General features: G+C 37.2%; 2 protein-coding genes across 5 annotated transcripts; one reads left to right on the top strand and one right to left on the bottom strand.

Moving 5' to 3' along the window:
- The first annotated feature begins 1,018 nt into the window (after window positions 1-1,018).
- Window positions 1,019-6,530, top strand: frj (membrane bound O-acyltransferase domain containing farjavit). The gene is made up of 7 exons (XM_074089116.1): window positions 1,019-1,545; window positions 1,747-2,057; window positions 2,322-2,473; window positions 2,736-2,947; window positions 3,161-3,334; window positions 3,650-3,788; window positions 3,865-6,530. The coding sequence occupies exons 1-7, from the start codon at window positions 1,316-1,318 to the stop codon at window positions 4,111-4,113; spliced, it is 1,467 nt and encodes a 488-aa protein (XP_073945217.1). The 5' UTR covers window positions 1,019-1,315; the 3' UTR covers window positions 4,114-6,530.
- Window positions 5,785-27,035, bottom strand: LOC141428994 (uncharacterized). 4 transcript variants are annotated; one of them, XM_074089120.1, is made up of 6 exons: window positions 26,828-27,035; window positions 11,763-11,830; window positions 8,433-8,567; window positions 7,849-8,265; window positions 7,446-7,560; window positions 5,785-6,057 (listed from the first exon to the last, which is right to left on the bottom strand). In XM_074089120.1, exons 2-6 carry the CDS (start codon window positions 11,824-11,826, stop codon window positions 6,006-6,008), a joined length of 783 nt encoding a protein of 260 aa, XP_073945221.1. In that variant the 5' UTR covers window positions 11,827-11,830; window positions 26,828-27,035; the 3' UTR covers window positions 5,785-6,005. The 4 variants fall into 4 exon arrangements, with proteins under 4 accessions (XP_073945221.1, XP_073945218.1, XP_073945220.1 ...); XM_074089117.1 differs by having other exon boundaries at window positions 7,446-8,265; XM_074089119.1 differs by lacking the exon at window positions 26,828-27,035 and adding an exon at window positions 26,314-26,765 and having other exon boundaries at window positions 7,446-8,265.

The following is a 27,035-nucleotide window of genomic DNA, read 5'->3' as shown; positions in this document are numbered from 1 at the left end:
AGTCGCTCGACGCTCGTTTCCAGCGTCAAATCTGGTCACGTGACATGTAGCGATAAAGCTGAAAATGTTGAGCTTTATCGCTGGAAAAAAAAACCTCGTCAATTTCGGCAAAAACACTTATTTTTTTCATTCACTCCAATTTCTTTTATTTGTACCACTGCCACGACTGCTACTAAATGAGATTAAGAAATTAGCTTCTGTTTCTGTGTTGTAAAATATAAGTAAAACTACACAGAAATTAACACTGAAGTTTTTACTTATTAATCCTTTATGCCCACTACTATAATTATGATCTCATAGTATGTCATCCTCAATATTACCATAATCACGGGGTTTTAATAACTTTCGAAGTATTAAGAGACAATCTTCAAATCTTTATTCTAGTAATTGGTTCCGGGCATTAAAAATATACCTGCAATAAATAAAATTGGTCTTTTTCATAATCGTTTCATTTATTTTGCTTAAAATTGACCCCTCTGATCGCTTTATCTTTTCTGTTAACCCAAATTACATATATTTCTTCATGGCCACACTCCCAATCGCACTAATGAGAAGTCCTGCTTTCAACTCCATTTTATCTTCACCCCATTTATTCATACCCGTAGCTAGGCAATAGTTTGTCCATACATTAAAAAAAAACTTAGGTTTTCATTCGGCTCGCCCGAGTTAACCTCCAAAGGTTGCGGCCAGGGAACATTGACACGACTCTTAGTATCGCTTTTATTACTGCCCGGCTTATTTGTCATCTGTTGCTGTAGCATTTGCATTTGGCTTTGCATAGTAGCCATTATTTCAGATTGTTGTTTAAGAATTAGCTTCAGTTCCTCACTTTTCATCTTGCATTAGCAATTTTAGATAATTATTATATTTACTGTTACTTGACTTGAATCATCACTCTGACACCATGTTTCGGTGTTGTAAAATAAAAGTAAAACGACACAAAAATGTATACTGAAGTCTCATCTACCACACATAGGCAAAGGAACTATGGCAGTGTTCCGAAACAGCTTCCAAGACCATTCCTGCAAGCAACCATCTTGACGCTGCTGCTCGAAGCTGCGACTTGACGCTAGGAAAGGTACTTTTTAGTCGCGGGAAATTCAAAATCAAATGCAAAATGGGGTCACGTGACCAGATTTATCGCTGCAAACAAGCGACGAGCGACTGCATGGGGCCGCACCTTGACCTTGACTGACGAGACGAGCGAGACGACTGATGTTGACACTTGACTTTGACTTGTATGTATTGTATGAAGTTGACTGCGCTGAAGCCCGACTACAAAATAAATACGAAAGTTTTAAGTTTTTAGTGCAAAATGTGGACGTTTCTAGCTAAAAACAAAAACGATATCATTTATTTGTCTCTCCTGTTATTCAGTGTTGTTATAGGACCGTATTACAGGTCCATTAATTCAATAAGGGCCAAGAAATTGGCTGGAACAATTTTCGGTCTCCTACTAGTTGTTATTGTATCGGGATATAATGCCGCTCATCCCATTCTGTCGGCTTCTCTCGGCATTCTTGCTATTAAATTGGTGTCAGTCAAGTAAGTATTCTATATTTTTTGCGGAGATAGGTACATTGTAATTCCTAAGATACTATACAGCAGTGAAGTAGGTAATTACTCAATCAGCGAAGAAGTTAACCTTGTTAAAACTAGTAGTTTAACGCAACAGCGTTAGAAATATATTTTTTTGATATTTGGAAGGGGAACAGCAACATTATCTTAATTTTTTTTCTGTTTCAGGTATTGCCATGTAGTTACATTTTTCCTGATGTTTGGATATTTATTTTTCTTTCGGCTGGCAGATAAGTTTGGTTTCCCACTGTCTTCTGGTCAAACCAATCTTATTGAAATGATTATTGTCCTCCGGGTAGTAGGTGTAGCTTTTGAAGTCAATGGTTCTTGGTTAGCTGTGGGGAAATCTAAGAAAAGTAAAGAAGACAAAGTAGAAATAAAGAAAGAAACTGACAAGGATGATGAGTTTCTGGAACTGATTAATCCTAGCCTTGAAGATCTGTTCCATTATTCATTTAATTATATTGGCTTACTTACAGGTAATTAATATTCATGAAATGTTAACTAGTGTTTTTGAATTACCTAATCATTTTTTAATTTAGAACTTCTGAACCTAGCCATCCCTCTGTTATTCCCCAGGTTAATATCTAAAATTACAGAAACAATGAAAAAACCTTTTATACTTTATTGCAAAAGTGCAAACTTCCCACAGCATGCTGACAAAAAAGGACTTGATTCCTTGTGTCTTTATTATTCAGTCATTCATTTATGCATTTCTTTCATTGATTCATTTTATTTTTCAGGGCCCTATTACAGATACAGGACATTTGACGACTACTTTCATCTGCCATTTAGCAAGTATGCTGACTGCTTTGGCAGTACCATTAACACCCTTAAAATGGTTCCATTGTACATAACTCTCTACTTGGCTTTGTCTCATATTTGGCCCTTGGAGGTGTGTTTACTTAATATTTAAAAATAGATAACAGTACCATTGTTTTCCCAATAGGCAGCAGCTATCTGTATGTTTTGGATTTTATTATTTGCTGTCTAAAGTTCAACAAGAAAGAGTAGAAATATGAAAAATGAATTAAAAACTAAAATTAAATTGAAGCGCTAGCTAGTTAATTTAGAACAGCTAAAAGAAGAGTAATAAGTACTAATATGTATTAGTATCAAAATCAAAAACTTTAGATAAATAATTTTTATTTTTTCAGTATATCCTAACTGAAGAACACAATAACAGAAACTTCTTATACAGAATGATGTACCCATGGGTACTGTTTGCAGCATTCAGACAACGCATTTATTCTGGCATGACATTGGCAGAGAGTGTTTGTACATCATCAGGTCTCGGAGCATATCCAGTGGAAGGGAAAAACAGGACAGGCCATGGGCCTACTATTGGATATTTGAAATTAAAGCAAATGTATAGTATTTTTATAGCCCTAATAATTAATATCTTAAATTAACAAAGTAATTAAGCAAGCACCATAAATTATTCATGGTGCTTACCTAGTCCTTCCATCAGAAACCAGCAAACAATACATTTGAGTTCAAATAATTTGTGTAATGTGGTAGAGTACTTACTTGCTTATAATTATATTTTACTGAAACTTATTTCCCTTTTTAACATTCCCAGGTCGGAAGAAGAGGCTAAACAGAAGCAGTATGATTTTAAAACTATGGAGTCCATGGATGTCTGGGGCTGTGAAAGTGTTGTCACTCTCCGTGACTCCATGAAGGTTTGGAACAAGGCAGTGCAGTACTGGGTTGCCATGGTTGTATACAAGAGATTTCCAGTTAAGATTTTAAAGTAAGAACCTGATTAGATTAAATATTGGAAACAGGAGAGTGCAAATAAAGAGTACAAAATAGACCAGAGTCTGCACTGAAATGTTCATACAAAATTGTTGTAATGAACCAGAGCTCCATCAAAATGGGACAATTACTTATGGCAAGAATTTATATTACAATTAAATTTTTACTCTTTATTGCACTCTACTTACAAACCAAGAGAAAGAAGTAAAAGAGATGGATGCATTTTAACTTTATCTTGGTTAAAGCATAATTTATTTTATTTTATTGTAGTTTTTAATTAATGGTGATATTGACTATTTTTTAATTACAGGATTCATGCAGCTTTGTTTGTGTCTGTGATATGGCATGGATTCCATGCTGGTTACTTCTTCTGCATTTATGCTTGCCCATTTTATTTGATAGCAGAGGATATATACTACAAGCTTTATTATAAAGAAGCAACTGGATTGGTAAGTAAAAACTTTAAAAAAATTGGACTAGAAACAGTTTGTTACAAAAAAAATACGAATACATTTTTAATTACAGAAAAAGAAGATAATAGGGTTTGTGATGTGGTTCTTACGGTCACATTCAGAGTCTTACCAAGGAGCTGCATTTCTTCTTTTGACCTTTGACCGAATTTGGATCTACTATTCATCAGTATACCATTATTGGTATGGAATATGGCTGGCTTTCCTTATATTGGGTATTGTTTTGAATAAATTCCATAAAGCTAGAAAACCCAAAAAAGCGGACGGTAAAATAGAAAATAAGCAGAGTGAAATGAAACAGTGAAATTATATATTTATGTAGGATATATGATCAGAGATTACGAACATCTTTATTTTGTTGGTTTGTCATTGGTGATGAATTTTAATTTTGGGATATGGTTTGCTCAAGAAACTAAATGTTTTTTTCTCTAAATGAAATTAAGCGGGTAAGAGTTAAATGATAGTTTATAGTTGTAGTGCACCTATTTATGATATTACGAGTATATAAGTATAACATTAAGAAATTGCTCTTGTGTAAAATTTCAACCTAACACCTGCGCCAAGCGCCTGTTGACATCTACTTTAAGAATTATATTTTATAAGTATGCTTATATAAATCTGACATAATATGTGACAATCTGTTCAAAAAGGTCTCTGATGATTGACGTAATGTTTCTACTGATAATAAGTAATAGAACATGTTATGTCGCAACGACTTTGATAATTCTAGTAAAACTATTGTTAAATTATGCCACCTTCTTTGGGGAATGGGTGGAGCGGGAAAATCAATTAAAAAAAATATTCATGAGTGATCCATTTATCTACCTTGAATTTAGGTGAGCTTAGATTTAAATAAATTTTTAGGCAACAGAGAAAATATATACACACACAACACAAACATCACGCCTATATTCCCAAATGGGGTAGGCAGAGCACACGAAACGTTACCGCTTCGGAGCCACTTCTAGCAATTTTAGGTTTTAAGTTTGACAAAAACGGTACAATAGTGACAGGTTGCTAGCCTGTCGCTAAATCCTCAGTCGCCTCTTACGACATCCACGGAAGAAATGGAGAGGTGTTATTCTAACCCGAACAAAAGAAAAAATATATATTTGAGATTATTAAGATACTTCAGGTATCTATATTTTCAATCAACATCCCTTATTTTAAAAACAATACGTTCATTTCAACATGACGTTATAGATCTAGTCTTATTTTGGTACAGTAAATAATAAAGGTTTATTTTTTGTAAAATGTGTTTTATTAATTTATTCGAGGCAGGTCCATACAATAAAAATGCTATGGAGTCCGAACGCAAATTAAACAATAATATAAAGTAATTTGTAAAAGCAGGGCACCAATTTTCGCGTTGCTTATATAATATCATTATTTTAAGTGCAATAATTATGACAATGAATAGGTATCTACCAACACAACGACAATAGGAAAAGATTTGATGTAAATCCCGAAAATTATGTAACCACGTTTTTATAAACATGAGATACGATAGGATTATTTTGTATTTTGAAACGCTTTTGTTTATGCCAGACATTCAAACCTATTATTTCAAATTAGGCAGGTGGGCCAATCAACTTTTTTACCCACACTAATCTGTCCGCGAAATTTTTCAAACAATTGCAGATTTTTGTAAGTACACATGTTTTTTCTGTAATTTAATAGATGGTGTACATAAATACATGCCATCCTACGTAAGTTCACCCTATTAAACCGTGAAGAATCTTATGTGTTGTGTGTATCTTGTTGGAAGTATGATTTTTTGGTAACGCCAGAGACAGTTTTGGTCGGTAAAAAAGTTGATTGGCCCAGGTACGTACTCTCGTAAATGTAAGGCAAGTACATATAATAAATCTTCGATTAGCCAAATGTATAAATAGATGTACTATATTGGATATTGCTTGAATTTACCATACAATATTTGTTCAGTAAGAACTTGTACTGTTAACTTGTGTTAATGAGGGTTTTCACAGAGGCGAAATATCGCTAGATTGGTTAAATAACTAAGTGAGTCAATCGCAAGCAAACGTCAAACAGACCTCACGATACTAACGCCATCTAGCGATATTTCGCCTCTGTGAAAACCCTAAAAAAAGTAAGCAAAAAGTGCATTTTTACAACACAAAGATAACAATCTTACTAACAATTAGCACAACAAATTGGTAAATTTTCAAGTCCGCTTCATGCTTTGGACGTATATAGATGTACCAGGTATGTCAAGACCACTGTCACACTGAAATAAGATACAATAAAATATATTAGAATGGCACTATAAGCAGGTACGCGATAGAAAACTTATTATTATAATTTATTTAAATATGATATGTATATACAATCTGTAGTTACTTATCAAGTTGAGATTTAGGTACTTGGGAGCACAGTTCTAAAATGCAAGTTCATTTAAAGCTTAATTTGGTTGAGTGTAATAATTACAAATTAAGAAAATTAAAACGTGTGACAGTTTAGCAACTACACAATACTACGCACTAGGTACTCTTGCGAATAAATAAAAATATAACTTAAACAATAATATAGGTTGTGACTCTTAATCTCGTAGTAAAATATTAATTTTATACACAATTATTAACATAATTTCATAAGGTATAGCCTCAAAAGAAGTTTGTGAATTGTTAAATACCTTTAGGCTAAATAGAAAACGATGTCGGGAATGCTGCGATGCAGTTGTTTTCTCACCTTATTAACAAGTTAGGACATTCCATAATAAGACCTAAAAATCTTGATTAGAAGAAAATTACCAAAAAACGTTAGTACAATTGCGGAATGAAAAGGTCGACCACTTAAGGTTTGTTTTTGCTTGCTCAGTACAAGTTGTCAGTATCTCCTTTATCGACAGAGTAGGTATGACATATTCCGTCAAAATGTGTGACACAGTTCAAAAAAGTAACATGTGCTTGCAACGTGTAAATGAATGTATTTGAAAACTGGTCATCCTGTTCATTCCGCCACTTATGTAAATAGAGATTCCCATTGTTCCGCCGTCACTTTTAACAATTTTTTAATTGTACTATCGTTAGTATCAAATTTTTAACCGATTTCAAAAAAGAAGCGGTTCTCAATTCGGTTGTTTTTTTTAAGTTAGTTGATGAATCTATATGTTTTTTTATTGTGTTTGGGTATAGGTATACTTCCCGCTTGGTTCCATTTAAATTTGATGAAAAAGTACCACCCTCAAGGAGGTTCTTTGAAGTCGGTTTTTTTGTTAAAATTATGTTAGGGTTATCGGTTTTTCTAAAAATATTACTGTAAAGTAAAAGTTAGACCTGGATCAGATCGGGGATCACCGCTCGCGTTGGACTAATATCATACTTTATGTGAGTATTTGCGTTAATAATAAACCCAAGCCACGCGTTTAGATATTAATGTGTAAAAAAGTTTTCCTATTTTCATAAAGGAAAGCACAGATAGGTAAATAAATTATAGAGCGAGTTGGTTGTGCTCGTACTTACATAGTGCCAGTAACCAAGTGATTAATATAATATTAATTAATAACTGTTAGCGTAAAATTGCGACTAAGTAAAAAAAAACGTAAGAATGAAAGCTAAGCATTGCAACATAATGCAGTGTTGCCCCAATCACTGGTATAAGTTCTTTGGCATTTACCCGACATTCCAACCGTAGGTCGCGGGCTTGTATGTCGAGGCAGCATTGGGCTTCGCGTGGCTTTGACCATAGTTCCTGTTCTGAGCGGGCGGTTGGTTATAACTCTGCTGGTATCCTGATGGATAATGTTGAGTGTTAGAACTCCGAGAATTTGAAGGAGCAGAATAGTTCGGATTTTCCATGATAGGCCTAGTATTAGAGAATAAGCTGTTGACGCCTCCGTTTTTGGACAGGTTGGTGAGAAGGCTACCAAAGATGTTACTGAGTCCGCTGCCGCCGCTTCCACCTGAGGTGCCATGGCCACCGCCGCCGGCGTAATTACTAAGCGTATTGAATATGCTATCCAAAGGACTTTTTTTGCCAGAGGAGCCTCCTGAGCTTGTGCCACCGTATGGCGAGTTACCTCCTCTGTTGCCGGTAGATCCGCCATACGGTGAGTTTCCTCCATAAGGTGAGTGACCTCCGTAAGGTGAGCCTCCAGGATTACTGCTTCCTCCATACGGATTGCCTCCGTAAGGCGAGCCTCCTGGATAGTTGCTGCCACCGTTACTGTTCCCTCCGTAGGGATTGCCACCGTAGGGTGAGCCTCCTCCGTTATTGTTGCCATAGGGCGATCCTCCACCGTTGTTGTTGCCATAGGGTGAGCCTCCGCCGTTGTTGTTGCCATACGGCGAGCTGCCACCATATGGCGATCCTCCGTAGGGGGACCCGCCGGCGGGCGGAGCTGGAGGAGGATAGTTAGGGGCTGAGCCGGCAGAAGGTAATTGAGGCCTCGCTGGTGTTGGTCTAGGCGCAGACGGCTGTGGCTCGGCATGCGACCCTGTAATGTTTTAAAAAGTTATTACGATAACAGCTTTGTAAAGCCAGAAGCCTCGGAAAATTTGCGTTTATTGCGTATTCATGGCACCCGTCCTATAAGCACACGCATACTGGTTAAAGAGGACCTATAATTATGTAGATACTATAGGCTAAGAATTAACGTATTACCTTCGACAGCAGTCTTCTTTTTGCATGTCGGGTACGTGCCGCAGTCTCTTGTATGCCCGATGGGGCACGGATCGTCTGCTAGAACGCAGACTTCACTGTTAAGGCACCCGATGTCCTTGCACGTGCGTCCATATTCTTAAAAAAAAGTCTTAATTAAGTAAACATAGTAGAATTGTCTGATATCGTCGTAAATTGTGCAGTAGATACGGTCAGCAAAAAGTACAGGAAGCAAAAAAAGGCCCGTACCGATTTACAACACAATGTTTAAGACTATCTCGGTCATTACTAATTAAAAGCTTTTATTTAACTTGCTTTTATTCATGTGCGGAATTACATTTGAAATTTACCACGAGCTTTGCGGTGAAGGAAAACATCGTGAGGAAACCTGCACAAATCTGCGAAGCAATTCAATGGTGTGTGTGAAGTTCCCAATCCGCACTGGGCCCGCGTGGGAACTATGGCCCAAGCCCTCTTGTTCTGAGAGGAGGCCTGTGCCCAGCAGTGGGACGTATATAGGCTGGGATGATGATGATGATGATGATTTAACTTGCAATGTATGTAGGTACCTATGTATGTATGTGCGGGTCAAATCGAATTTAATTGACTCACTTCTAGTAGTCGGATTGTCTTGAAATTTGGCACATTTATGTAAATTGCGTGACAAAACAATAATCTGGTAGTGACATTCTGGTAGTCGGGCCAGGATAGTCTGCGAAGGACGGAACTCTTCAACGGTTAATGGTATCGACTTGAAATTTGGTATGCAAATGTAGTTTGGGTGACAATGCAAGTACAGTCAGCAAAAAAAGCTTATAGGTATTAAAAATGTTTTTTACTAAAAACTTATTTTATGATTAAAATTCGGGTTTTATTCTGCATACCTTGATTTTAGAGAAGCTCGATATTTCGGCACAGTTGCATGCGCCGTGATCACGAGACGATCATTATCATGATGACGAGCAACTGTGCCGAAATATCGAGCTTCTCTAAAGTCAAGGTACGCGGAACAAAACCCGAATTTAAATCATAAAACTAGTAATGACCGCGATAGTCTAAAACATTGTGTAGCAAAAAAGGCTTATGTTAAAAAAGGAAATTTATTGTTGTTGAATTTCTCACAGATGTGATTAAAAAAAGCAAGTCAGCATTGGTTTTAATTAGTTTGAATAAGGCTTCACCTTTACCAATTAGTTGGCGTACTTAAATAAGCACCTTGTATACCGTCAGAGCTTTAAATATAGGTATTGTTATTTCATAAATACATTGTTTCATAAACTCAACTCGAAAAATACTACCCGCTAAAGATCGCATTTCGGAGCCAGTCTCACCACCGGCGAGTAGCGAGAAAATAGTGTTCTTTAGTACGAAAAATATATCGCTTAAAACAAATTTAAAACACTTTATTCAACATATGAATTTCTCTATTTCAGTACCTACAACTACCTGAATTGGATATTTGGACCGTTCGTTGCAAAACTTTTGACTTCAACTTAAGACACCTACCCTTGAATTTGCTACTAGCTTTTACCGTTAGAACAAGCTCTGATACCTACATCGGCCCTGCCAGTCACTCTGCCTGGTTCCTTTATTATTATAACATGAACATGTAATAATTGTAGAGTATGTAGGTAGGAGGTACACAGTTCCCGGGTATTGCCTGAACACGTCTGAAGCGACGTATGATGCGTGACTAGGCAAGTAATTCCATTGTGTTGTTACTGAAGGTACACTTGTAGATATATTATGTAGCGGTTCGAAGGGCAGCGACTTAATTTCTCCACAACGAACGAAGTTTGGAATTTTTGCGTGTTGTTAATAGAGAAGGTACTGTTGAATAATAAGATAACTTATGGTTGTTCTAGTGGACTCTGTAGTAGAATGGAAGTTATCGGTCGGTTTTTAAGCGTTAAATACTTCCGCTTGTAACCCGCTTCCGCTTGTGGTCTTTTTCTGGTTTTTCTGTGCATCTATGTTTCAGTTTGTATTTTTGATATGGATTTACGGGATGACCGTAAAAGTGACAAAATTTGGAATTGAAATAAAAACTACAAAAAGACTCCAAAAATCAATATTAATTCCGCTTGTAACTTGCACGACGATAGTTGTAGATATTATGATAAATCGGGGTACAGTAAACTCGTTGCCCTTATTTTCACAAATTCTTGACTAACGAACCATGAAAGGGTATCGAAAATATCGAAGGAGATTTCTCCTACTTCAAATAGGTAACAAATGAAATGACCATCCCACCGCACCAATATAGTAAAATATGTATTTGTGGATATTTTTTTTCAAGATATCGAAAGACCAAACAAGCTTTTTATGAGTTGTGTCTTAGATAAAGACGGGATGCTTAACGTTACTGAATAAACTCGAAGAAACAACGACTACTACAACTACTATTAGTTAGTACTAGCTAGCACAAAGCGTACCTAACCTACAGGCAGAGAGCACCTACAAACCAATAAACTGATTTGTATCATACCTAACGCCACTGATACCATAATTTATTTCGAATAAAAATTACATTATTGTGAATTGTAAAAGTAATAAAACGTAGTCAACCGAACAACACAAAAGCGGGAGAAAAAACTCGACGCCGAAAACATTTTAAGCTAAGAGCGAGAAATGTGAAGAATTCTTTGGTGGCACGGAATTTGCGACTCGGCAAGTGCGACTTTAGAGGCAATAAAAACAAATAAAAAGAGCATCATAAGGTCGGATCATAACTCATTGTTTTGCTACTCTCAAGGCGGGCGGGTTGCTCGTTTTATGTGTGCATTAGGTAATGGATTCGAGCCATATCTTACGGCAATCCGGGAGCGACGAAGACGTGCCGCCAGCGACACCGGCGCAGGCCCACGTCGCGGCCCGACATCAACTATCGCTTACTGAGATCGAAGAATAATTACTCTCTGTAGTAGGTATGACGTGCTAACATTTCCGTCTGATTATATCCGTTAAAGTTGGAAAGGTCAACCACTCCACTACGCAGCTTAGAATAACATTATGAGATAAACATAACAAATAAGAAAGCGAAATATTATGTTAAAAATAAAGAAGCAGCATTAATACTTAAATTTTATATTGTTTTAGAAGCCGACAAACGGGCATGCGGTTCACGGTAAGTTTCACGGCTTGCAAAAAGTGGTACAGTTACCTTAACCTCCTAACGCCCAAAGTCCTTTATAAAGGATTTATAAGCAATTTTCGACATTGAACTCTCTCAGAAGTGACATAAAGTTTCATGTTCATAAATTTGATTTGGGCGTTAGGAGGATAAAGAAAAAAATATCCGATCGATAATTTACTAACTAAAATAAATCTTACTTGAAAAGCCGTCCGCGTATAAAACCAACGCCAATGTCAGTAGACTTGTCTTCCAATCCATCATGAATCTAAAACAAAAATAAACACTCATCAGATATAATAAGATGTAAACGCATTAGGCACTCAACTCAGTGAGTATTCAGTGTGTAGGTATGTACTCATGGTTAAAATGTAGGTATGAGATCTTTTCATTGAACTGAACAGCTATGAGCGGTACAAATATGAAAGGCTTCAAAGAGGAAAGCCCCCATGGGAATCAGCAGGATACAAAATAGACTATGAATAAAATAAAGAGTTACTATCCATTTGCAGTTATTAATTCATGAGTCTACCCGTGTTAGTTACTATCCATTTGCAGTTATTAATTCATGAGTCTACCCGTGTTTCTGTTAGCCATAGATTTGGCATTTAGATAAAAATTCCCAGATTTGGCAAAAATACCGCGGGATTTCTCAAAAATTACTTTTACATTGAGATCTTCATATCGAAAATACAAACTGAAATATAGTTATAGGTATTGGGATGCACCTAAAAAAATAACCTATAGTTTTTATTTTATTTTTGGAAAGAATAGGATATTTTAAGATACCATTTTCATTGATTTTGAATTTGGATGAGTATTTAATTTTTTATATTTTTTTTACGAAATACGCTGGATGACGTCACAGTGAGACAGCCACGTTCCATTGCCTTTAAAAATTCAGGTCGTACATAACATAATTTGACAATAATTCAAGCACGCCTTAGGGTCCCAAATGAACCATGACAAATAGTTTTATTTATTTCTCTTCTTTTAGCTTCGATAATTCCTGTTTGTTTAATGGTGTGATAATAAATAGATATCTTTTATTAAAATCTGATATTTAAATTCTTTTGTATTTACTTGTAACGTAGTAATTTAATAATTTAATTTTTGAAAATACATTGGAAATACTCGTATACATTTCGGACTTTACGATAAATGACAACTGTTTAAAGCCGGGTGCGCATCATGTGATTAAAGTTCTATCTTTGTCACTCTTTGCTATTATAAGCAGGACAGCAAAATTTCAAACTGTCAATTTGCTTAAGAGTGTAGACCTGCTTTATAACTGCCTTTGTGACGAGATACTGCAGGGGTCAAATGAGGGTCATTACTTAAATTTTGTTTATAATTCAGTTTATCACACATTTTTGGAATCTGATTTCTGAAAACGCTTCACAAAGCCTATTTCTCCGAATGGTTTTCGATTTATTATATGTTGTCAAAAATTGGGACATCCCAATTGGTATAGCACGTGGCACAAAATGCCGAGGACCTAAGCTGGGTTCGATTCCCAGCGCTGGTCATATTTTTCTGGTTTTTCTATGCATCTTTATTTCAGTTTGTATTTTCGATATGGGTTTTACGGGATGACCGTAAAAGTAACAAACAATTTGGGATTGAAATAAAAAATACAAAAGGGTTCCAAAAAAGCAATCTTAATTGAGATCTTCATTAACGATGTATAAAAGTAGCCCGTGACAATCCCTCAACTAAGAGATTGCGATTTCGGGACTTTATTCCGATCCCGCCGGAGTATCGGGCGGGATAAAAAGTAGCATAAATAAAGAACCCCTTCCTGGGTCAAAACCGTCGAACAGTTTATGCGTGAAAAATTACACACACACTTAGCAGCACGCATGCACAAACTTTCGCATCTATATATTAGTAGGAATTGTAGCTTTGTGAAATCCGTCTACTTTAGGTACACGTGGGTACGTATACGTTTTCTTATATATAAAAGAAAATAATGTACCTACACCATATAGCAGTAGCAGTAGGCACATAATCTCAGGTCTCGCGTTACCATTTCCTTGCAAAGTTTTACGTAAAACATTTCGAAGGTTGCGCGATCTTAGAATCCACTCGGCTCCATGATAATTTATACATGAACTCATCATCCGTAGGCACACAATGTTTCAGAATTCATTAACAACAAAACTTGCGTTCGCTCTTCAAGATTAACATACCCAAATTAAAACCGCATCAGCGGGTAAAGTAAACAAAACTATAGTAATGCCAGGGTTGTTTGCCTCTATCGAAATAGGTACGATTGTTTTCGACGCTCTACTGTACATGCAAAGTAAATTACTAGATCACGAATTCACGATGTCTAACAGAAATATGTATGTAAAATCGGCTTTAATCTTATACCTTTAAACGAGCAATTTTTGTATATATACATATATGTATAAATATGTTTCGGGGATGAAAAATCGATCTAGCTTGGTCTTATCTCTGGGAAAAGCTTGTTATTGAGTTTTAGCCCGAGCACAGCTCGGTCGCCCAGATACTCATATTTAAAACTAGATATCTACTTAAGTTAAATATTAAATTGAGAAATAACTCTTGGAAACCAGGGAACATTTTGTCATCAATGAAAAGGTTTTATCAAAATACACGATGCTAACGTTTCAAACGATTGCTACGGATTATGCTTACGGATATGTGATTAGAATGTAAGTAGCTAAATATCTCAAATTGTCAATTGTATAAAATGATAACACAGTTTTGTAGCACGCATTCATTACCAATTAAGCATACATTTTTCCTTAATACAAAACTTCCTTTGTCTAAACCTCGTACATGAAGTACGGGAAAATAAACACGTGAATTCAATAACATCTTCTTATTTTGCTTGGATAAGCCTTTCCTCCTCGAAAATATTGTTGAATTAAAATTCGAACCAAGACAGAATAAGCCAGATTGAAAGTAAAAGCCCATCGTAAAATATTATTGTTTTATTAGCTATAAGTATCTTGAATATAGTCAAACCATTTAAGAAAGCCTGGTCTACAATAAAATAATGAACAGTGAAACAAAAATTGTCCTACTGGACTAATATATTTTTTCTACGCCTAGAACGTCTATCTATGAAACTTCAACAATGTTCCCTCCCACAAGATGAACGCTATGTCGTTGCAGGCGTTTCTACATTTCAACGCTCAGCTGCAATGTTCGCGCGTGTCCGTCAGCGGTGCATGCAACTTTATGACACCTGGCTACATTCCTCGAACAATTTCACCCGAAACTGTTTCGCATAAGCTCGTTACCAACTGCGGCGACCGCAGTCAGCAGCCGATTTGCGAGTATGCTCTCAAACGTTTTATAAAACTAAAACTTTGTGTGTTTATGGCGCACAACAAAATAGCCGGTCTACCAAAGTAAAATTATGGAAGTAAGCCTTTGTTGAATGTTGACCGAAGTAATAATGGTCTTTTTCCGCATGATTACACGAAACAAAAGAAAGACTGGGATCGATGAGAATGAATTTGTCAGTGATGGAAAGCAAAGTGAGCCAGTAGCGTCATGGAGCGCGCCTTAATGTCGCAGGTCAACGCGGTCAGGGGGGTCAGGGCAAGGGTAGACACGCGACCACTAGCTCTACTTTACCTACACAACCGACTGAAACTCAGGATTTCACACAATTTTCTTCCATGTTTGCTTCAAAGACTCGCCGGCTCGGGTATGATTAGTGGCGATGCTATTGGAATTAATGGCTTCGTGCTGATTAAAAAGGACGTCGGACTAAAAATTAAAAGGACCCCCTGGGGATATTACATGCCATACAGCAGAAATTGGATGTGAAGCGATACGGGAGATATATTGCCCGACATAAAGCCGTGCTCGGTAACTTTCTACCCATTTCCGGCAGCCCACTTGTGAATCGTATTTCGGAATCCTTTTTATCTTTTTGCGGGTGCGGTGTGGCGCGGCGGAACGCGAAGTGACAGCGGCACCGAGCCACTTCGCAGCTCATATATCACTTGAGCCTGTAACGGCGGCGTTAACGGCTCGCCTGTCACCTCCGCACTTCACCGGCCGTCCACCGCCGTACCTCTAACCGCACCTTCATCTATTGTCTATCCGCATAATAGTTTTTTGATACCTTTTCTGTTTCAGATTGTTTTTCAGCCTTGTTCAGTCGGTTTACAAACGGTCGTGTTATTAACTAAATTGTCTCTTTCAAACCCAGTCTAGTGATATAATGTGGAATCAAATGCGAGTACGTGACAAGCGCGGCACAGACTGGGCGGCCGGGAGGGATTTAGCGCGTTCAAATTCTAGACGCGGTGCATCGCAGCCGGTCTCCACAAATTCAGGGATTGCATGGAGGACGCCGCGGGTGTAAGTAAGGGTGTCGCTTACAGGGATTTATATCGGCGGAAATATCCGGCGTGTTCACACTTCATGCCCGTGGGACGGTGACGCCAGATATAAGGCGCTCAGGAATCAGGATGAAGTCGGTGCGCTTTGCACAGATTTTCAACTAGGTACGAAAAAGTAATGTACAATATGTAATAATATGTATGTATGTATGTTGGGACCGTTAATAAATCATTTTTCTTTCTTTCTTTCTTCTTTCTTTCTAATATACTTCGGTAGCTATGCACCCTGGGCCTGGTCTATATAGTTTGATTAGAATGAAAGAGCAATGCAGTCTAAGATGTATACAAGTTTTACTGGTATATGTGCTTTAATAAAACCGGCCAAGAGCGTGTCGGACACGCCCGAAATAGGGTTCCGTTTCCGTAGCTATTACGACAAAATTAAGTAATATTTTTCTAAGGATTTCGTATTTTGTACGGAATATTCCAAATATAGGTATATTTTATACCTTAGGTTGCTATTTACTCTTAAACTACTAATGATTCTCAAGAAAACTTAGCCGTTATAGTTTTCCTTGTAAGTTGTATACTACTACCATCCTGAATTTTTTAAAATTTTTCCACCCACCGGTTTAGATTTTAGAGGGGGGTGTGTGACGCTCGGTTTTAATGAAAATTTGCACTTTAAAGTTGAATATTTTGCAAACACATCACTGAATCGAAAAATCATTTTAGCAACCCCGTAATGGTTTTAAAATAACTATCCAACGATACCCCACACTACAAGGTTGGATGAGAAAAAAAAACATCCCCACTTTACGTCTAAGGGAGGTACTCTAAAAAATTTTTTTGTATTTTGAATTGTACCATTTTGTCGGCATAGTTTACATATACATATATTCGTGCAAAATTACAGCTTTCTAGCATTAATAGTAATAGTCCCTGAGCAAAGCCGCGGACGGACGGACAGACAGACAGACATGGCAAAACTATAAGGGTTCCGTTTTTGCCATTTTGGCTACGGAACCCTAAAAATGGATCTTGAAAAGCAATATTCCTACGTTTTTAGAAGCAACTTACTTGAGCGTTGAAATGTATGCTGCACAACGCAGCACAAAGTGGTGTAGATGTATCACAGATTCACACAAATAATAATATTCAAATTTATAGCTATAATAGCACAGCTTTGGCGGCCAGTAGCAGGAAATGATAAATTGTCGCACTGGAGCGAAGGACGGTCAAATCACGACTGAACTTAGTACACAAAAACTGTAGCGATAACCGCACTTCGCTGCTGACGACTAACTAAATCACATATTGTTTACGAACTGGACTATTGTCATGACATGAACATGATAGCAATGTTTACTGGGTAATTCTAAAAATTAAATGATCTCATTAAATTTAATTACTATCGGTAGAATGATAAATAATTCCTACTATAATATAATATTTTTCTACTGGAAAACCCAGGTCATCTCCCCAACTGGGGCGTTTGAATGGATGGAATCAAAGGGAGCAAGTTATGGTTTCAAGAATGCTATGACGCGATAATAATTAGCACACAATATTACGTAGGCGTGCGGCCCCATATAAATTTGAACACATTGTTTTACATGAAATTGAGTGAATCATTTACTTCCGTATACATTGAAAAACCGGCTATGTATGTGTGTATCGGGCCACGCGCAGTGTAGGGTTCCGTACTTCATTTTGCGCTGTCATATTGCGCTGAAACTATACCGCTTAAATGTATGAAAGGTAAGGTTTATCTAGTAATTTATTTTTGAATTCGTTTTATACTGTACGGTTTTCTTTTAAAATGGAAAATACCGCGGTCCGGGACATATTCGAGGGCGCGGGTGGTGAAGCTCGCCCCGGAGGGGGGGGGGAGTGGTTAAAATTTAACTTTGCTCTATAACCTACATATCCTGATAGATAAGTCTTGCATTAATTTTGCCAAATTTTCCATACATTTGAATTTAGTTTTCTTAACCTATAAGAGTAGCAAGCAGCTTTAATTAACATTTCCGTGGTGAGACTGTACCCTTAAAAACTTTCTTCACCATTTTGTTCTAACACTGTCTGTGTACACCCGTGTCAATTTACAGCTTTCTCTGCTAAAAGTCTCAAAACTAAGCCACTGACAATCGGATAAACGAATCAAAATGACGAAAATATTAGGGTTTTTTTTTTGCCCTTGAGTAACCCTAAAAAGTACGATAAGCGTGAACGCTACCTTGCGAATTTTACAGCTGGGATATGCTCATCGTCATCGATTCACAAAAACCTGGCATCTAGAAATACATTTAGATCGTCTTTGTTTTTATTTTCCATAGCGTGCGAATAAACCGGTTCTTTATAGAATGATGCAAACATCCTTGAGATCGTTCATTAGGATACCAAGATAGAGCGCGGTTATACGTATCTACATACGTACAACATCGCTCTATCTTAGTATCCATTTACCGCATAGAATGCCTATTAGGTAAAGGAACTTAGTATCCTTATTTGTCATTGACTATTAAACAAATATAAAATACTAGCTGTTACCCGGAACTCCGTCTGCGTAGAATTCATTTACCGCTATCCAGCGGGAACTATGCAATTTTCCGGGATAAAAACAAGGACTCAAACTATCTTTATACCGAATTTCATCTAAATCTGTTCAGAGGTTTAGACGTGATGAGGTAACAAACAAACAGACTTGCAAGCTTTCGCATTTATAACATCAGTGGGATAGTTTACCAAAGTCCTGAATACCTACTCCAGTGTTTAATGCCTTACGTTTTAATGTGATCCTACGTCTTTTGTAAAACCGGTATACATAAATATATACCAGGTATATACAAGGTAGCATGTGGTAGCATTTGAAAGCAGACCGTCGAAGTCATTGTGCTTCCTACCAATTTATTAATTAACAGATGGAAACCACCTTGGCAAAGGTCATAATATTTGGCTTGTGTTTTATCAACAATGTCAATTTCAAAAGGTCAAGGAAATATAAAGATAATCATTGCATAGTCGAGGGTATAAATATCAACATAGCCATAGCGTCAAATTCAAAAATATCCAACGCTTTAATGCCACTATAGATAGTGGCATAAAGGCGTTAAATATTTTTGACGTATTGGTAACGTTTTATGTCCTTAATTATAGTAACAGTAGGAACAGCAGTCGTTGCAGTATTGCCTATGTACAAAGCTATCAAAAAAACTTGAAATAAAAACAAAAAAGGAAAACAAGTCTAGCAGTCAAGAACTCCTAAGTAACTACCTAACTTCAACAGTCGGAATCCAATAAAAATCGTAACCAGTTCAAAAAATCTCAGTAATGGGATCCGTCAGTTGACGTTAGGTACTTAACAGAGTTCTTGACTACTTACTATTGTTTTTTTTAAATATTTTTCAAGGCAGTCTTTTTTTATTTCACACTGTTTTGACGTTCTTGTAGAAAGTTTAGCGAAAAACATAACCTGCTTCCGTACAGTCGGGTAAAAGCAGTGTTGCTCTAATTATATTACGTACACATATACCTATTAGAGTCTAATATATAAATGTACGTATAATAAATCCCCAATAGGTACCTACTTTGATAAAATATGAAACTTTGCTAGGCGTTTGTCTTATTTATTTACTAGGATATTGATATCAAAGGACCCGATAGTGACTGAGGATAGAGGTTCGACACTAAATCGTCTGCTAACTGCTTTTAGAAATTAGACAATACGTGTACTAACGTCGCGTACGAAATTTAATAAGTACCTCGATCTTTTACGTGAAAGTTTCACGGGTAAGCATGCGATTTCTTTGGATTGGAGGTAAACAGAATTGATCAATCGCGTTATTGCTCGATTTTAGATATCAACTCAACTCCGTCTCAATGGAAGAATACGATAAGAGTGGAATATTCTTTGGGGTTCTCCGACGTAACCAGTTTTCTCTGTGCATTGCGCGTGTTGTAAGGTAACCATTGTGCGGCGAGTGTATCGGCCTTGTAATGAACCGAGGAAAAACACGCCGGCTTTCTAGTACTTACTAACGGTGTCTGAGCTTTGCTTGCCGCGGACGGACAGAAGACATAGACATGGCGAAACTAAAAGGGTTCCTAGTTGACTACGGAACCCTAAAAATCCGTTTTTTACATCTGTAGGTATTTTTCTTCTACCCGTCTATTTAGCTTTATGAGATAACCTTACTTTTCCGAGGCACACCAACTAAAATGCCCATGGTACAGTCACCAGCATTAATATCTGACACAGCGGAGCGTGCAAAAATATTTGACACGTCCTTCCGTTCCGGCCCTAGAAATAGAGTCGTATCAGATATTTATGCACGCTTGTTGTGTCAGATATTGGTGCTGGTGACTGTACACCAGTGAGCCGCGGCACACACTTTGCAGAACGCGTGTTAGATTATCGATATATGTTGGGCACGTATTTCTTTTTGTCAATTAATTAAAAAATGATGCCATTTAGAGTTCCGCATGATGTCACGCCGTGTGATACTTTTCAGGACGGCGTCACCTCACGGGCCTCCACTTCCGAACTTTGGCGCGCTTCATCTATCTCATTTTTAGGATTCCGTAACCAAAGGGTAAAAACGGTACCATTACTAAGACGACGCTGTCCGTCCGTCTGTCACCAGGCTGTAACTCATGAACCGAGATAGCTAGAAAGTTGAAATGTTAGATATCTTGTTCTCAGGTAAGGCACTAAAGTTTGTTATTAGCGCTTCAACGACCAAACTGTCTACCTACATGCACGGGTCTACGTCTTTGTGACTGATAAATCCAGTCTATGACGCCATTTGTTGCACAGAATCAGGTGGGTAATGTATAACACGGCGATTGATCTGACCTTGTAGATTTTGAACTGAATACCAGATTGTGTTGTCTTCAATTAAGCGGTCATTCGGACGGTCTGAGTCAGTAAAACTGGTACCTACCTAGATACCTACTATGCAAGTACATAACATATGTACCTACGTTTAAAAAAGTTTCGTTTTATAATTAACCCCCCGACCCAAAAAGAGCGCATAGTTTGGTTGTGTTCTTCTTTGAATAGCTAAACGGTTTTCTAGCGATGGTTCTTAGGCATGTTTCATCAAAATCGGTTTTGCCGTTTTTGAGATATTGAACTTTTAGAGTTCGCAACGTTTTTCTATTGTAAAAACCCCACAATGGTTTCAAAAATATAGGCAGTCGTCGATCCCTGTAATTTGATATAGACCACTTTGGGTATCATATTTTCATAGGTACACAAAATTAATAATGAAATACTAAGTAGGTACCTACTTTCTCGTAGTAAGATTAAAGAGACCACATTATAATACCTATCTTAAGTAGTTACAGTAATGGGTTTTTCGAAGCACGGTTTTTTCTCCTCCGTAATTTTTGTTCGAAATGATATAATATTAAAAGTTTGCATCAATCCGCGCTGTGTAATGTGTTCATAGTGAATATATTCTTGGGAAAATCTCATTTACCAAAGCAGGTATAAACTAATATATAGTACTTACTGATAGTTTTTTTATAACTTATTTAATCTCGTAAAATTCTAACGTACTTATCGAGTTTCATGGGGTAAGAGTACAAAGCTAGATCGTATAACCAATATCGCGCGTATGCGAATGCGACGTCCCGTGTAGACATGATAGCTACCAATACCAGCGTTGTTGTCGTAAAGCACAAACTTCCGCCACAGCCATCGTTCGCAGTTATATTTTGGGATATTGCACCGGATTTTGGGCATTTTGGTGAAACGTGACTTATAACCGTTTGACTCTGCAGTGATATTAGCGTGCTGTCGCTGGCAGGCCGCCATAATTGCAATGCCGGGGTACTAGGTTAGCAGACTCGAAAGGAAGTGTTCCTTCACGAAATCCGACGCTTTTATGGTGGTTGGACGTCATGCATGAAATATAGGTACGAATTTATGTGATCTAGCCAGTGAACTCCAAATCTTTATTATGTGTACAGCATTCGAAGTCTAAGCTAGTTTAAATGGAAAAGTTTAGCTTATGCCAATGTCCCCAAAGTCCAATATAAATTTTCCCCCCAATTTCACCAATTTTGCAGGTTTTTAGTTTAGATAGGACACACGGGTACAATCATCTCTAGCCTATCTACGTCCCACTGCTGCACTGGATATGCACAGGTCTTCTCTCAGAATGAGAGGACTTCGGTAATTGTTCGGATCAGAAACTTCACACGCCATAGAATTAGGGCTAAAAGACAGGCGAAATATCGCTAGATGGCGTTAGTATCGTGAGGTTTTTTTGACGTTACGGTCTTGTTTGCAAATGGGCTAATAACTAAATGAGCCAATTGCAAGCGAGACAGTAACGACGAAAAACCTCACGATACTAACGGCATCTAGCAATATTTCGGCTGTCTTTTACTTTTAGTAGCGGCTTTAGGGTAGGGCGCGGTAGGGCGACCGCCCAGGGCGCCGGATTTAAAGGGGCGCCTTTAAGTCCGGCGCCCTGGGCGGTGCCTATACCTACTTTGTAGAAAATTCCCAAAAGTTGGGGGCGCCGTGGAAATCTCGCTCAGGGCGCTGGAAGTGCCAAACAAAACTGCACTGCCGTTTTAGCCCTCATTACTTCACAGGTGCATTAAGTTTCCTCACGAATGTTTCTCACACAGAAAAGCTAAAGGTGTAAATGTAATTTCGTACATCCTACTAATCCTACTAATATTATAAATGTGAAAGTTTGTGAGTGAGTGAGTGAGTATGTTTGTTACTTTTTCACGCAGAAACGGCTGGACGGATTTGGATGAAATTTGGCGAAAAGTTAGTTTATAACCTGGATTAAAACATAGGATACTTTTTATCTCGGTATTCCCACGGGATAGGGATAAAATCTCGAAATAACAACCTCTGGGCTTAGAGTCATGAAATTTGATATGTAGGTAGTTAGACGTTTGGAATAACAGATAGGTGACTTTTTGACCCGATATTCTCGGGATATCTGGGCTAAAGTCATGAAATTTGATATGTAGGTAGTTAGACGTTTGGAATAACAGATAGGTGACTTTTTGACCCGATATTCCCACGGGATACCTAGGGATAAAATCTTGAAATAACAACCGCAGGGCTTAGAGCCATGAAATTTAGTATGTAGGTAGCTGGACCTCTGTAATAACACATAGGCTACTTTATATCCCGATATTCCCCCGGGATAGGGATATAATCTTGAAATAATAACCGCTGGGCTTAGAGTCATGAAATTTAGTATGTAGGTAACTGGACGTCTGGAATAACACGTAAGGGACTTTTTGACTCGATATTCCCACGGGATACCTAGGGATAAAATCTCAAAATAACAACCACTGGGTTTAGAGCCATGAAATTTGGTATGTAGGTAGCTGGACCTCTGGAATAACACATAATCTATTTTTTACCCCGATATTCCCACGGGTTAGGGATAAAATCTTGAAATATTAACCGCTGAGCTTAGAGTCATGAAATTTGGTATGTAGGAAGCTGGATGTCTAGAAAAACACAAAGACGTTTTTTTGACCCGATATTACCACGGGATACCTATTTTATTTTGAAAAAATGACTTTCTGCCAAGTTTCTTGCGGCGCATTCTTCTTGGCAATGATGGTCTTTCCGAAAGCGCTGGTAGTATAAAAAATGACGTGTAAAAGTGCCCATTGCGGCCTATTTACTGAGTAAATGATTTGAATTTGAATTTTGCATTTGAATTTGGATAGGGAAAAATTTTGAAACTTCAGCACTGGGTTTAGAGTCTTGAATTTTGTACAGTTATTCACAACACAACCTCAATGAAGACCACGATATAAATATTGGAAATTTCCAGGGAAATTTTGTAAAATCCCGAAAATTTCAATTGCAGCTACCACACCGAATAGTTTACGCGTGCGAAGCCGCGGGTAAAAGCTAGTAGGTACATAAATTGCGAAAAGTTCAGAAGTAGGAGTCCTAGCTTAAACCCACGATCCTTTGCTTGAGGGGCCATACACCAAACCACTAGGCTTCATCACAACAATGGGGACCAAAAAAATGATAATCATTCAAATAGTAAAAAAAAAAAACTAGTTTAATGCCTTATGTATATCATTTATATTTTCCTCTTGAATTAAGATCACTACACATTGCTTACTGCTGCATAAAACCCTGTTTAAATACAAAATAAATTTGCTACATATACCTGACCATAATTTACCAAAACCCATTTTTGATTCCTTCTGAAATTTCTAGGTTTGAGTGTGGTTTTATGAGTAAATCAAGTAACTCAGGACATTATTATGATTGCAAGAATAAAATTGTCAAAACATCTTTTGTGTATTCCTGTATTATATATCAATAGATAAAGTAGGTAGGTAACTAACATAACATGTAACAGCAGGATGTTTCAATTTCAATTGAGCTAGGAATATGTATGTAATAGAACACCTCAATTGCTATTTGTGATTGCTGTAGGAAGGCTCTAGGTCATTCAACATACCTAAGCAAAGAGGTTACTATAATGAATAATGTAAAGTAATTCTTATATTTCTGAGATACAATTGTGTATCCTATTAATAAAAGTAGTATGTCGAAAGTGTTACGGTAGTAGTATTATGGTACAGTCAAGTGATCCACATCCACATTCCAGGTGTACACTCAAGGACTTTAAGGGCAACACACACAGAAAGCGTGCGCGGGTCGGGTCGTGTCCGCCGCGTGAGCCGCGCGGTTCGTTGTATTTACACAGAGAGCGGGTCGGACCCGCGACGGGCCCGCAGCGGCTATGAATGTGGCCAGTTTAGTGACTTAGTCCCTAGAAGTGACGACTTTTGCTTAAATCTTAGCGACCGCAAAAAAGTTTTGACGACAAAAATGGTTTATCTGGCGACTTTTGGAGTACAAATTAAAACAGTTCTAGAACCAATAATAGATACGACATTTTTGACAACTCGACACAGAATTATACAGTGCCGCGAGATATATGTGGAAAACGACAAACGCGCTTGCGTACCAAGGTCAAACTTTATTTACTTATTAAACTAAATCCAATTTATGTCATGATGGGCGACGAATGAAATTTTTAAGTGGCTGATTTTTTTTTATCAACAGGAATAAGCTTATACTAGTCAATGAAAAAAAGTATCAGATTTTTCTGTAGTACCAATTAATTAAAAAAATTAAATACTTAGATTTGATTCTCGCCAAAATGAAGTAGCTACTGCGCATGAATACGGTTTTTTAGGTTCCGTAGCCAAAATGGCAAAAACGGAACCCTTATAGTTTCGCTATGACTGTCTGTCTGTCTGTCCGTCTGCGGCTTTGCTCATGGACTATCAATGCTAGAAAGCTGCAATTTTGCACGGATATATACTATTAAATTATGTGGCGGTGAGCTAGCAAAGCGAGCAAGCAATATGAGTCTAGGCAGAAGCGACTTGGATAAGATTAGGTTCAGAAGTTAGGTTTTTTTTTGTAACAGAACGAAAAAAAATATAGTTTGCTTGCTTGTTCGCTTGCTAAATTAAGGAATGCCAATCAACGTATTTGACGAAAACACAAATGACATCTTAAAAAATCCCAGTTAATAATTTGCATAATAATCATTTATCAAATCATTAGTTGGGAAATGATATCAGTGCGAAATGTTGAGTGGGGAAATGAAATTTCGCCTAAATAAAAATATGGGATAAATAGTTTGGGAGTTAATAATTAAGGCTGTATATTGTTAAGCTTATGGATTTTAAACTTTTATATTTTTAGTTTAAATTCTAGTCACAGGCTCGCGACGTCGAAGTTCCCAAGACGATCCCATAGAGCTTATGGGAACGGAAGCAATACCATGCCCTCAGTACCGCTCTGCTTTCAGAGCATGACATGAGTGCGTGTGAGCTAACTTTGGGGGCGGCAGACGTGAACTTGCCTTCGAAATCCAAAAGCTTAATGGTTACTTGACCTGAAATGTATATTTCAGAACTAAATTATTGTTATTATTATTTTAAAATTTATGACGGTGGAAGCATTCTACACTTCCACTGAACGTAGATATAGTTTAGATATAGTTAGTGTTTAGTATTGTAACTAAGGGACCCCATACATCCCTGTATGTTTTATTATTATTATTTTTTGATTTTTTTTTCTTTAATTGTATAGTTTTTAAGTATTTTATTTGTAATTATATTACTTATTATGAAAAAATGACTTTCTGCCAAGTTTCTTGCGGCACAATCTTCTTGGCAATGATGGTCTTTCCGAAAGCGCTGGTAGTTTAAAAAAATGACGTGTAAAAGTGGCCATTGCGGCCTATTTACTGAATAAATCATTTGAATTTTGAATTCGCTAAATATTTTTCGCCAAAACATTAGTAAACCACTTAGTTCATTTGTGTGAAGTAAATCATCTGCCAGGTGATTGAGAATGTAAGATTTATAATTAAGTACTTACCAAAATGGTTGATGAAGCCTCAAAGCACTAGGTAAGTACACTTTAGCCCGCACTTTATCTATTTTGTTTATTTAGATTTTGTAGAAGAAGCATTGGACAAGCCTCAAATATCTGCTCTGAAATTTTTATTTAGCTCTCATAACAGAAAGTTTTAAAAAAACATGGCAAATATTTAATTCATTTGAGCTTTATTAGTCAACACTGTTATTTCCTGGAATTATCCATAAGCTTTGGGTATACTGGAAAACATTTAAAGTACCTATTTTACGTTGCAAAACGTTATAATACACAGCTTGCTCACAACAATTATCGACGGTGGTGCGTCATTGCTAATAACGAGTCAATTTCACCATTTGTTTTGACCAGCAGAGAACATCTAATTAAGTATCTTATTATAAACAATCGTGAAATAAACGATTTATTACAGACATTGTTATTAGTTTCCATACGGTAGGTTTGTTCTACTTTAATAACTATCTACCTACTGACTCGGAAATTAAAAAGTTGCACATACCTTTGATTCGGCCGCGCAACTCGTTCTAGCTTCTTATTTCGCTACAAGGATGTAAATAGCTGTTAAATTTTTCCCACTCATAAGAAGGCACCTTATTTTAGTCACGCAATACAAGGTCTACTCAGTTGTATCATTTTATATAGCAACAAAAACTATTCAGTACTAACGCGCACTGTCGATATCAGAATGTCTTCTTAGTGTTAGTTGC

The sequence above is a fragment of the Choristoneura fumiferana genome, chromosome 6 (assembly GCF_025370935.1).
Source record: "Choristoneura fumiferana chromosome 6, NRCan_CFum_1, whole genome shotgun sequence".
In the NCBI taxonomy this organism is placed as follows: Eukaryota; Metazoa; Arthropoda; class Insecta; order Lepidoptera; family Tortricidae; genus Choristoneura; species Choristoneura fumiferana.
The sequence above is the reverse complement of the archived record's forward strand: the minus strand, read 5'-3'. Positions and strand labels throughout refer to the sequence as shown.